Genomic DNA, 12,310 nt, shown 5'->3' with positions numbered 1-12,310 from the left:
TGTAGTTTTTAAAACATTTTTATTTTTATTTTTTTATTTTCAAGAAAGGTTATGTTGAAAAAAATGTTTGTATATCACTAGAGCTAGCTTGTTTCGACCAATATTTAATTTATTTAGCTCAGAATTAACTAAACTATTATAAAAACTTTATTAAATTATTCAACAAAAGTTTGATGGGGCAAATAAAAATCTTTTCCAATTGGGCAATTATAAAAAAGCTCCTTAGCTTTTAGCCCTGTATGAGTCTAAAATTTCATTTCTAATAGTCTTAAAAATGTCTTTAAAAGTCTTAAATTTAACTTGCTGAAACCAGCAGCAACCTTGATATTGCTGGACCATCGTTTTGGGTCAAAGCATCAGATGCTCACCCTCATGTTGGTCCAAACCTTTATGACTTTTTGACGGATCTTCTTGCGGATCACAAAGATAAATGAAAATGTTGACAATATTTTGGTTCTGTTGATTTCAATTCTGATTGTATCCATGCAATAGAAATCAATAGCCACTGATTCTGTTTGGTTACCAGGAGAAAAAAAAAACTGTGTGTGTGTGTGTGTGTGTGTGTGTGTGTGTGTGTGTGTGTGTGTGTGTGTGTGTGTGTGTGTGTGTGTGTGTGTGTGTGTGTGTGTGTGTGTGTGTGTGTGTGTGTGTGTGTGTGTGTGTGTGTGTGTGTGTGTGTGTGTGTGTGTGTGTGTGTGTGTGTGTGTGTGTGTGTGTGTGTGTGTGTGTGTGTGTATATATATATATATAAATGTGTGTGTGTGTGTGTGTGTCTGTGTGTGTCTGTGTGTGTGTGTGTATATATGTATGCATATATATATATACTGTGTGTGTGTGTGTGTATATATATATATATATATATATATATATATATATATATATATATATATATATATATATATATATATATATATATATATATATATATATATATATATATATATATATATATATATATATATATATTAGGGGTGTAACGATTTGTCGTTGTACGATTTATTGCGATGCAAAAATGTCTCGATATGCATCGTGGCGTTATGACGATTTGATTACGATATGACGTCCGTTTTCTCTTATTAGTTGAGCTGTTTGCACGTGAGCTACGTTCCACCTGCTGTCACACGTGAGTTCAGATTGCAGCAGCAGTAATGTTAGCAGACCAAGATGAGTGGAGCTGAAATAGAGGATGGCCCATCCTCTCAAAATCAGACGTCTGGCAACATTTCGGTTGTACAGTCATTGCTTTAGAGCCGTACGCTTTTTGACACGCATACTGGGTCACACATCCTAAGTTTTAAAGTCTTCACAGTGATTTACATACTTTGCACAGCGACAGGGATACCTCCCAATGGTGTTGAAAGAGTCACATACTGTATTTATAAGGTACAATTCACCCTAAAATATCATTCTGTCTTCATATAATGATGTATTGGCGGTCGCAAAATCACACATGACGTGAGCTGTTACTATAGAGGGCGGACTATGATAGACGCGCGCATATGGCAAGCCGTTTTAGCATTTAAACCTTTGATCTGACTATCCATAAATATATTTAGAGATATCTCTAATTATATTTTAACTAGTCATAATTATAATTCGACTAGTCAAAATATAATTAGAGATATCTCTAAATTAATTTAATTAAATATGAATTAAATATATTTATGGATAGTCAGAACAAAGGTTTAAATGCTAAAACGGCAAGCCGCGCGTCTGCTTCAGTGAACAGAACCTGCAGGTTGTGACTAATAAAGTAGTAAACAACAATTAGTTTGTGGAACAGAGTGATCTTTCAGGAGCCGCGTGGGAAGTATGAACAGCACTTAGCAGTGGAAATGAAACCGAAAACGTGCACATTATTTAAACAATCATATCGCATTTTAGAGTTATGATTACGACGAGCATTAACCATTTAAAGCTAAATTTGAGTACAGAGGTACACAAAAATGCACGTCAACATGATACACTTGATAGCGCCGACATCAGCGACGCCGAAGAAATAATAAACCTGCCTAAACTGCTGAAAAGAGTCATGACTGTCCTGTGTAATGAAAAGACGGCCACCCTGTCACTCATCATGCCCAACATGAAGACAGCCATCCATAAAAACCTCTCAGACAGATACACATCAGTTCAGGATTATCTTATAGAACTGCTGATTACCTGGAAATGTGGATTTTTTTTGCACACACAAAAAACGCAAGTGACCAAGCAAAGCCTTAAGCTCTTACTGTTAAATTCAGTTGAATAGAAAGCTTATTTTTTTGCACCTTTACTTAAATTGTTCCTTAATTTTGTCTCTGTCATTTCAATAATATTTTTTAAGAAGTTTTTAAATTGTTTTATTTTCCAGAGACAGGCCTGTTTAATATATTTTCTAAAAGAAGGTTCAGTTTAACAAGTTGAAACAAAAGAAATACATAAAAAATAGTTTACTTGGTAAAATTTGCATTTCAGTTAAATTTTCAATTTTTATTCCAAATATCGTGATACATATCGAATCGTGAACACTATATCGTGATACACATCGTATCGTGAGCTGAGTGTATCGTTACACCCCTAATATATATATATATATTTATAAAATTCATATTCCAAAAAAAAATAAAATACTATACATCAGTGAAACATCACAAGCATGAGTGACTGATGACAAAATTTTCATCTTTTGCTCGACCATTCCATTTGCAAATTTCCTCAATCCCAGTATGGCCAATTTGAATTTGATTTTGGTTAATGTCAATCTAAAACACCATGTTAAAATATGTTGATTTTGACAGCTTACAGATTTTCCCTAATCAAACCACTTAACCTCTTCAGCCTCTTTAGCCGGGATTTAACAGCACAGCCATGCCAAGTTTATCAGGAGAAGTCATTAAATGTCTGAAACAGATTGTCCATAATGATCCAAACTGCTCTCTTCTTTTCTCAGTGAAACGTGTGCTTGTTTTAGCTCTGTGTGCTGAGTCAGTCTTTTTCGTCCTTTAGCAGCCAATCTCACTTTCTCAGTCTTGCTTGTTCTGTAGGCTTTTTTTTTCTCCATTTGATTTTTCCCTATGTCAATTCTTCTTTCTGTCAGATGATGCATTTGCTATAATGAAACTACTTTGACAGTAACCTGTGAAGATATCGGTTATCTTAACAAAAGTTGCATTGTATAGACTATCATTCAAAAGGATGCTTTAACCTTGGTAGGTTATTTAAGAAGTACTAAGAAAGGATTGTTTACTTTGTGCACAGTGTTTTGCTACAAATGGCAGAGCTGTTTCCAAGCAGAGCTGCTTTTATTAGGCAGCGCTGCATTAAAAAGCTGCCCTCCAACAGTTTTGCAGCACATTCCCGCCATTGCTGCACATTCCCACCCCAAAGCTGAAGTGAGACCAGCTGATGCTATTTAGCATCTCTGAGGTAATTAACAATACTGAAAACATCAACAACTCAAACAAACAGCTGATCTAGGGCTAGCAGTTGTACTTGTTTTACAAAGAGTTTTCATGTTTTGTTTATATATTTGAGGTTATATCAAGTTCAAGTTGAGGAATGTAATGTCTTGTCTCACAGGACAACAGTGCTACTTAACTAATCATAAATAGAAACACAACACTTTACATAGGAGCTATTAAAAAAAACCTATGCAAAACTAATGTACACTATAAGATACGTATCTATACACATAAGACAGACTATACAGTACTTTTACATGAGGATTCACTGTGTGAATAGTGTAACTAGATGGACAAACCATTTTGAGCAAACTGTAGAAACTATTTGGTAACAATTTTTTGGTCCAAGTTTTAGGTTTCTTGCAATATAATTGCTTGTTAAAGTAAAGTTTTGAATAAGATAATGTCCCGTTTTAAAATTGTATATTTTTGTTTTATTTTATAGGATTTATTATTTCATAAGATTTGTAACTAAATAACCTATTCTACCAATTCTTTTTCATGATTTATTTAATTTAATTTTATATTATTTTTCAGTTTTACATGTAAAATAAAAACTACAGTACATCACTTGTTAAACTATATGTTTGTCTCTTATCTTGAAATTATAGAAGCCCTATGTATTTATTTTTTTATTATTTTTTATTTTTTATTTTATTTATCTATTTTATTTTGTTATTTTACATGTAAAATAGAAAGTACATCACTGGTTAAACTATATGTGTGTCTCTGTGATCTTTATCATTAATCACATTAATCTTTATTATTTTATTTTTTATATATTATTATTGTTTATATATAAATTTAATATTCATAGCTGGTTAAACTGTTTGTGGGTCTGTGATCTTCGAATAAAAGAAGCCTTTATGTATTTATTATGATTTTATGTATTTTATTTTATATAATTTATTTAATTTCATATATTTATTTTACTATTATTTTAATATTATTTTGTTATTTTTATTTATATTTTTTATTATTTTGTATGTTTTATTTTATTTTACATGTGGAATAGAAAGTACATATGTGAGTTTCTGATCTTGGAATTATAGAAGCCTTTATATATTTATTTAATTAATTTTTTTATATAATTTTTTTCTTTTCTTATATTTTCTTTTTTTATTTTATTCATTTATTTTATTATTTTTTCATTTTGTTATTTGTATTTTAAAAATATGCTTTGTTTTATTTTACTTGTAGAATAGAAAGTACATTGCTGGTTAAACTATATGTGAGTCTCTGTGATCTTGGAATTATAGAAGCCTTTATGTATTTATTATTTTATTTATTTTTATCTTATTTTTTAATTGCATTTTAAATTTAACATTATTTGATTTAATAATAGAATAGAGTGTACATCACTGGTTAAACTGTGTATTTCTGTGAATTATACTATTTTCTTGGAAATAGAAGCCTTTATATATTATTGCATTCACTTATGTCTTATTTTTTATTATTTTTATTTAATTTATTATTGTTTTATTTTATTTTACATGTAGAATAGAAACTACACGAGTGGTTTATCTATCTATCTATCTATCTATCTATCTATCTATCTATCTATCTATCTATCTATCTATCTATCTATCTATCTATCTATCTATCTATCTATCTATCTATCTATCTATCTATCTATCTATCTATCTATCTATCTATCTATCTATCTATCTATCTATCTATCTATCTATCTCTGTCTGTCTGTCTGTCTGTCTATCTGATGCTGCATATGATAACACGCAACATTTCTTTTGACTCATGTGAGCTTGCTTTAATAACATCCCATTTAACCGGTTCACTGACCTGCTCACAATCCAGTCAGAATCCGTTTAGAGCTGGAGAACTAATCGCTTGCTACTTCATCTTTAAATTATGCAGCCCTTGACTGTAATTTTCCCATTTGCAGAGCCACAAGTGTGGAATTAATTGGAAGGCTTGTGCTGGTGTTGTGCGACACATATGAGTGATAAGGGGATTTGTGTGTTGTATTTACAGCAGGGTGTGGTAATGAGGCTGTGCGTCAAAAGAGGCTTGTTCCCCCCCCAAATGTTGCTGTAAAACATCAGAAACAGGTGGCGTCTCAATCTTGAAGTGATTGTTCAGCCTTTAGGCATGATTAAAGGTGCTCGCTGAAAAAAACAGCCTTAATACTATTGCTCATATAGTTTTGCATTTGAACAATCCATGTAAATCAGTTTTTCTCTATTACTACAATGTAACTTAGCTTTTTTCCAGACCAACCATGACTGATTGCTTTCAGTTTCTTTTTTGCAATTTACAAGTTAAAAAATGGTTATTTGTTGTGGCTTATTTCAGTGTTAAAGAAAATATTTCACATGTTCAAATGAAAATCATCTTTAAATGCTGTTTAAATACTTTTTTCTTTTGTAGAACAAAAATTGAGATATTTTGAATTGATTTGCGCTTATTGACTTTTTCATTGACCAAACTAATCTTCAAAAACTGTAGACTAAAATATTATTGCTGCTTTATATATTTAGTTGAATCAAATGAATTTTTCTAGTCATCTCAACTAACATTAATCAAACTGACTTTAACTTAGAATATTAAGTTCAACTTTATATAACTTTTGATGTATTAAAATGAAAATCATCTTATTATTATATTGTTTAAATACATTTTCATGATTTAAACAAAAAAAAAAAAAATAAAATATTCCGAATTGTTTTGTACTTTTTTTTGTTTTTATTGTGGGGATGCACAACATATCGGTGGCTATATCGTTATCGTCCGATGTCAAAGTTAGGCCGATATCTTTAAGCTAATAAATATACAGTACTACCTGCCTCGCACATGCGGAGGTGGAACGTGTTCAGACAATAGAGCTTTCCTTACATTGTTTATTCCTTCAAAGCCCATCCTTTTTTGTGTGGTTTAAATCGGCGTAGAAAAAATATTACGTGTAAACATAGCAGCTATTCACATGTACTAACCACTCGTTGGTTTGTTTGTATTCTAAAATGAGTATTTGTTCTCACCATGTGTTGATGTGAGATTGTATTCAGTTTGATCTGCACACTTATTATGATTATAACAATCACTCGTGATGGGTATTACCATGTTTACTCAAGCGATGTCTAATTAACAAAAATAATCTAAAACAACAAATATAGGCAAATTTATGCCGTATTTTCTAAAGTAATGCTATCTGTATTTACTTGTACGCCTCTCACACCTCTCAAATAGCCTTTTCGACATTGCATATTAATGAATTTAATATGATTTTTTTTCTTTTTTAAATATTACCCAAATGATGTTTAACAGAGCAAGGACATTTTCACAGTATGTCTGATAATATTTTTTCTTCTGGAGAAAGTCTTATTTTCTTTATTTTGGCTTGAATAAAAGCAGTTTTTATTTTTTTAAACAACATTTTAGGGACAAAATTATTAGCCCCTTTAAGCTTTTTTTTTTTTTAATAGTCTACACAACAAACCATCATTATACAATAACCTGCCTAGTTAACCTAATTAACCTAGTTAAGCCTTTAAATGTCACTTTAAGCTGTATAGAAGTGTCTTGAAAAATATTTAGTCAAATATTATTTACTGTCTTCATTTCAAAGATAAAATAAATCAGTTATTAGAAATATGCTTTTAAAATTATTTTGTTTAGAAAAAAATCTTCTCTCCGATAAACAAAAATTGGTGAAAAAATAGGGGGGCTAATAATTCTTACCTCTACTGTATGTACATTACTCTACTTAATCTATTTATTTAACTTGTTTGTTTGTTAAGTCCCATTTAGTTATTTAGTCCTATTGCATGTTAATTTGCTTAGTGCAGAAAAGAAAACTAATAAAAAGTTTTATAAATAAAATAATTTGTTCACATTTTGTACTATTTATTTATCGGCTGTAGTATATCGGCTATCGGCCTCCAAATCTCAAGAGTTATTGGTTATCCATGTTGGCCAAAACATCCATTTCGGTGCATTCCTATTTTTTTGTAATGTCTAAAATGCAATGTTATTGCTGCCTTATTTATTGTTGTTGAATCAAGTAAACTTTTCTAGTCATCTCAACTTCCATCAATCAAACTGACTTGAGTTCAACTGTTAAGTTTTACACCTGGTAAAATTATTTACAGGTTTAAAAACTGGCTTTTTGTGCCTAATTTCCATGTTAAAGAGAAATCTGATTTGTTACAATGAAAATCTTTTAATTTATCAAGCTGTTTAAAGATCTCCTTTTTTAAAAAGGTTTAGGTGAATCAAATGAACCTTTCTATTCATCTCAACTTGCATCAATCAAGATTTTAACTTAAAATATTCAGGTTACATATGATGAAACACATTTAAAATGATTTTGGAACACATTTCTTCAGGTTTCATGTAGAAAAAAGTGTGTTATGTGAAGCTCATCCCAGAGGGTGGTTAGGCAGCTTTGACTGGTATTTTATCAATCCATTTGGTGCAAAATTAGATGAAATATTAATAAAGCATATGTTTACATATTTTAGTGATTGGTTAGTATTTAGTAGTTTAGTGGTATAGCATGTAGTTTATATAAGTGCTGTAACAATGTGGGAAGCAGTATTTTGGTTTTCTTAGTTTATCACAATGCCCTCTTGTTGAGGTCTAAAAGTGTGGTGTGAATTTTTAGACGTGATTCAGCTCTGTGAAATTAAAGCTTCCTAGTGTATTTGCAGCAAATATTTGTTGGTGACATCATCCAGTAACTTGATTTTGAGCCCATTACTGGGTCCTGTGGTGTTTTAGAGGCTTTGTATCTCCCTGTCAGATGTCTTGCATAGCCCTGAGGAGAAAGTTTATTTGTCTCAATTTCTGAAATGGATATCTAAAATATGTCCTTCATTGGTCATTAAAATTTTTAGAAATACCACCTTGTAACAATAAACCAGCATATACATAAATTACAAGAGTTTATTATTTATTTGCTTTATTTAATGTATTTTATATATTTTCTTTATTTTCTTTCTTTATTTACTTATTACTTATTTTTTATTTACTTCTATTTTCTTATGTATTTATTTACTTATGTATTATTTAATGTTTTATTTACTTATGTATTTATTTTATTGGTTTATTGGTTTATTAGTCATACTCAACCAATCTAGATTAAAGGAATGATGAGATTATTTATTTATTTATTTATTTATTTATTTATTTATTTATTTATTTATTTATTTATTTATTTATTTATTTATCATTTGGTTTTCAATTAATTTTCCTTCTGTTTGTATTTTATTTATTTATTTACATACATATTCATTAACATATGTATTTATTTTATTGATTGATTTATTTATTGACTGATTGATTTTTAAAATATGATTTATTCTTTGTATTTTGTTTATTTATTTGATTTAAATTTATATTTATTGATTTATTTACTTATTTATTAATGTGTTTATTTATTTTTAAATAATTAGTATTTGTATTTTATTTATTTATTTATTTATTTTACATTCTTATTTATTTATATGTATTTTGCAGATAAACTATTTTGTAACAAACAATTATTTTAAAACCAATTGTTTATTCAGTTAACCCTTTGATCTTTGTTGAACTTGATATTTATCGGATATACAGAGGATGGTATTTGTCAATATTATGTTGTGGCATGTTTATCTTCTATTAAATAACCAATGAAGCTAGCATGACAATAAACAAAAGCATAAACACTATCAGACCTCGAAAGAGTTAACCCTACAAATACACGCAAGTCTTTCTCCACCCTCTCTGATCATAATGGTTGTGATGCCATTGTAACATTGACCGCTTTACCCTTCGCCCATCCAGACCAATGAATAATTGATCAGGTCCGGAAAGTGCAATAAGTGAACCACATCCTGTCGGTGGATGTTGTGGCAGAGGTTTCTACCATTACTGGACAGTCAGCCTATTGGTTCGGTCTGGTGTTGTTTTACCAGATCTGCGTTTGCTTGAAAATATGAGCAAGGTGAACATGCTGCTTTCTCTGGGGTCTGGTTCAGTTCTTGATGGCAGTTTAGGGACGGATGTGAATGGAAAGCACCAGGATGGACTTTTACAGTATTTCTGCTGTCAGAGGAGACTCGCTACTTCTCTTCTCTCATGTAGGTGTTGTTCAGAATTTTTAGCTTGGTCTGTAAACAACCCATTAATGGATAGGAAGTTGATTGAAGCTAAAATGTGTCTATTTTTGTTTTCTTGTTTTCACAGATAGATCTGTAATTAGCATGTAAGTAGTGTTGTGTGAATTCTCAGTCATCTTAGTGCTAATTTAGGATGCCATGGTGGAGATAGTAGATGTGAAATTAATTCCGAAAGTGATAATGAAGGATCTTTGGGTTTTTTCCTTTTTAAATAAGACAATACAAAATTATGAATAATGCATTTTTATATTTATGCATTATTTTATTGTAATGGTAACAGTTGCATGTACTTTTTATTATAATAGAAAAGAAAATATGCATCATTACATGGTATACATGGTAGTAATACATGATTGATATTAGTTTTTAAATGCACAGTTTTACAGTATATATGTCTGAAATATAATATATAATAGGATAACTTTTATTTTATGATCATTTTTTCAGTGGTTGAACTTGAACATGTAATATATAATAAACATTGAAAAGAATAATAAGCCTATTTTATTATATTTTATTATTATTATTTAAGTTTTTTTATTTTATTAAGATAGTTTATTACTTTTTTTTATAAAATATATATTTTTAATAAAATAAAAAAATATATTTTTAATTTTATGCATTTTATTGTTATTATTTTATTTCTAATAATCATTTTATTATTATTATTTAGTTGTTTTAATTTAAATTAAATTTATTTTCTTTTTATTAAATCTGCATACATTTTATTTTACATTTTATTATAAAATATTTTATAAAAAAAAAATTTATTTTATTTTATTTTTTTAGTAGAATATGACGTACATTAGAGGTTATGCTATTATCAGTGTGTGGTCTAATGGCTGTACATTACCACAAAGAGGATCAGTTTATTTTATTATATTTTATTTTTATTATTATTATTATTATTATTATAAAAATATGTTTTACCTTTTTTCAATTTAAAATAAATGTTTTCTTTTGTTTATTTAAATTTTATTATTAATGTTATGTATTTTAATATAATTTTATTTTTAATAATTTATTATTGATACAAGTTATTTGTTTTTATTTTAATTTTAATTTAATTGTCTTTTTTCATTAAACTTTACATAAATTTTATTTGACATTTTAATTTAAATCTTTCCTTTTTTCTTTTTTTCTTTTCTTTTTTTTTTCTTTTTTTTTTTAGTCTAATAGGAAGTACATTGGAGGTTATGCTATCATCAGTGTGTGATCTAATGGCTGTACATTACCAAACTTGAAGGAGGATCAGTTTATATTAAAGTTGACACTGAGTGCTTCTGGACCAGAGCCAGCCTTTAGAGTGCTGTTCAGATTAGCCGGGTTAAATGGGCCAAGTGTACTTGCCTTTGTGTGTGAGTTTCAAATCGCACTTGAAAATCTCTATAAAGTGCCCATAATAACCAATCAAGGTAATATTTGCACCATTTGACTTTGGTCTCCGGAGAAGCTTAATCTGCTGACTCTTTGGATATCATCAGTTCTTGATCATTTGTGATTAGCTTATCGCAATGTAAAAGATTTAGCTACTTTTTTTTTGGCTATTCCTACTTTTTTTTATTTAATTTTATTTTTGATGTTATTTAATCTAAAGAATACATCCAAAATACCCTTAAATGTTTTTAATAAATTATATATATTTTTCAAATCAGTTTAGATCAATTTATCTATGTGGATTTTTGATTACATATTTTTAAAGTCATTTATTTCTCCATCATTAAGCTAAAAATCTCCACATTCTTTCAGGCTGTTTGCCTTTTTATTCAGAATTATGTAGTGATGGCCAAAACCTCCTCTTTAAAAACAAAGCTGACTAATACATGTAAATAAAGTAAATAAGAATTTTAACCTGACTTTTTACTTATAATAAATACAAATGGGCGCAAATTTAATGGCCCATTCGCATATTTAAACATGACATTTTAGAAACCCTGTGATGCAGAAATATTTGCAACTTTTAAAGTAATTAGTCAACTGTGGAAGTAACAAATGTTAACTTTTACTTTACCCTTTTCACCTGCAGTGTCTTTGCCTTAAAGGAAGGAGACAAATTGAGGGCTCTTGCTTATATAACAAGGCCTTTTACATTCACATTAAGGCAGGCGTAGGTGTGTTTAATGTGTTAGAGACACAAAGAACATTTGAGAAGATAAATTGCGGAGTGGGTTTCACAAACATGGACAATCACGAACTGTTTGTTTTTATGTGAGGGGGGTAAACACTGTAATGTTAGATTAGTTTTGACAGATTGACTTGATTTGTGCTTGGCTTGTCCAGATGGCTCAGCTCTAATGTCAGATTTTTTCATGGAGTCTGTGCTGTAGGGAAACTTCTGCATTCAGACTTGCTTTAATCTTGTTAATGTGTTCTGCAAGCCTTTTTGTTTCTGTTTGTGGTTAAAGTGTACTTTGATGCGAGTTTCATATAGGATAATATATGCTTTGCTTAGTTTTGTGTTTGGTAAATTTGGTGTGTTAGATTATCTTATGTATATGTTTTTGTTATATTTTTATTTTGTTTTATTTATTTATTATTTTTAGTTGTGTGTTTTGTTTTGTTGTATCTTTGATTTTTTTTCCTGTTTTTATAGTTTTGTTATTTTTTTGGTTTGTTTTATTTTGCTAGACATTTGTTTTGTGTTGTGTTTTTTCCCCTTTTCTAGTTTTCTTGCATTTTTTTGTTTGTTTTATTTTATTCATCTTTGTTTTATGGTCTTTTGTTATGCTTTTGTGTTTAATGTTATGGTTT

General features: G+C 29.3%; 1 protein-coding gene and 1 long non-coding RNA gene across 36 annotated transcripts in view; one reads left to right on the top strand and one right to left on the bottom strand.

Moving 5' to 3' along the window:
- Positions 1-12,310, bottom strand: part of LOC147839397 (uncharacterized) — a 765,501-nt gene that overhangs the window by 313,871 nt on the left and 439,320 nt on the right. The window lies entirely within an intron of this gene.
- The window catches only part of enah (ENAH actin regulator), a 200,018-nt gene that overhangs the window by 124,249 nt on the left and 63,459 nt on the right, over positions 1-12,310 (top strand). For 3 of the 35 annotated variants that reach the window (XM_087296728.1, XM_087296710.1, XM_087296709.1), the window contains exon 1: positions 9,223-9,520. In XM_087296728.1, coding sequence (XP_087152854.1) covers positions 9,376-9,520 — 145 coding nt within the window. In that variant the 5' untranslated portion in view covers positions 9,223-9,375. 35 annotated transcript variants of the gene reach the window in all.

This window comes from Danio rerio, chromosome 20 (genome assembly GCF_052040795.2).
Source record: "Danio rerio strain M-AB ecotype USA chromosome 20, GRCz13ab, whole genome shotgun sequence".
Taxonomy (NCBI): domain Eukaryota; kingdom Metazoa; phylum Chordata; class Actinopteri; order Cypriniformes; family Danionidae; genus Danio; species Danio rerio.
The sequence above is the reverse complement of the archived record's forward strand: the minus strand, read 5'-3'. Positions and strand labels throughout refer to the sequence as shown.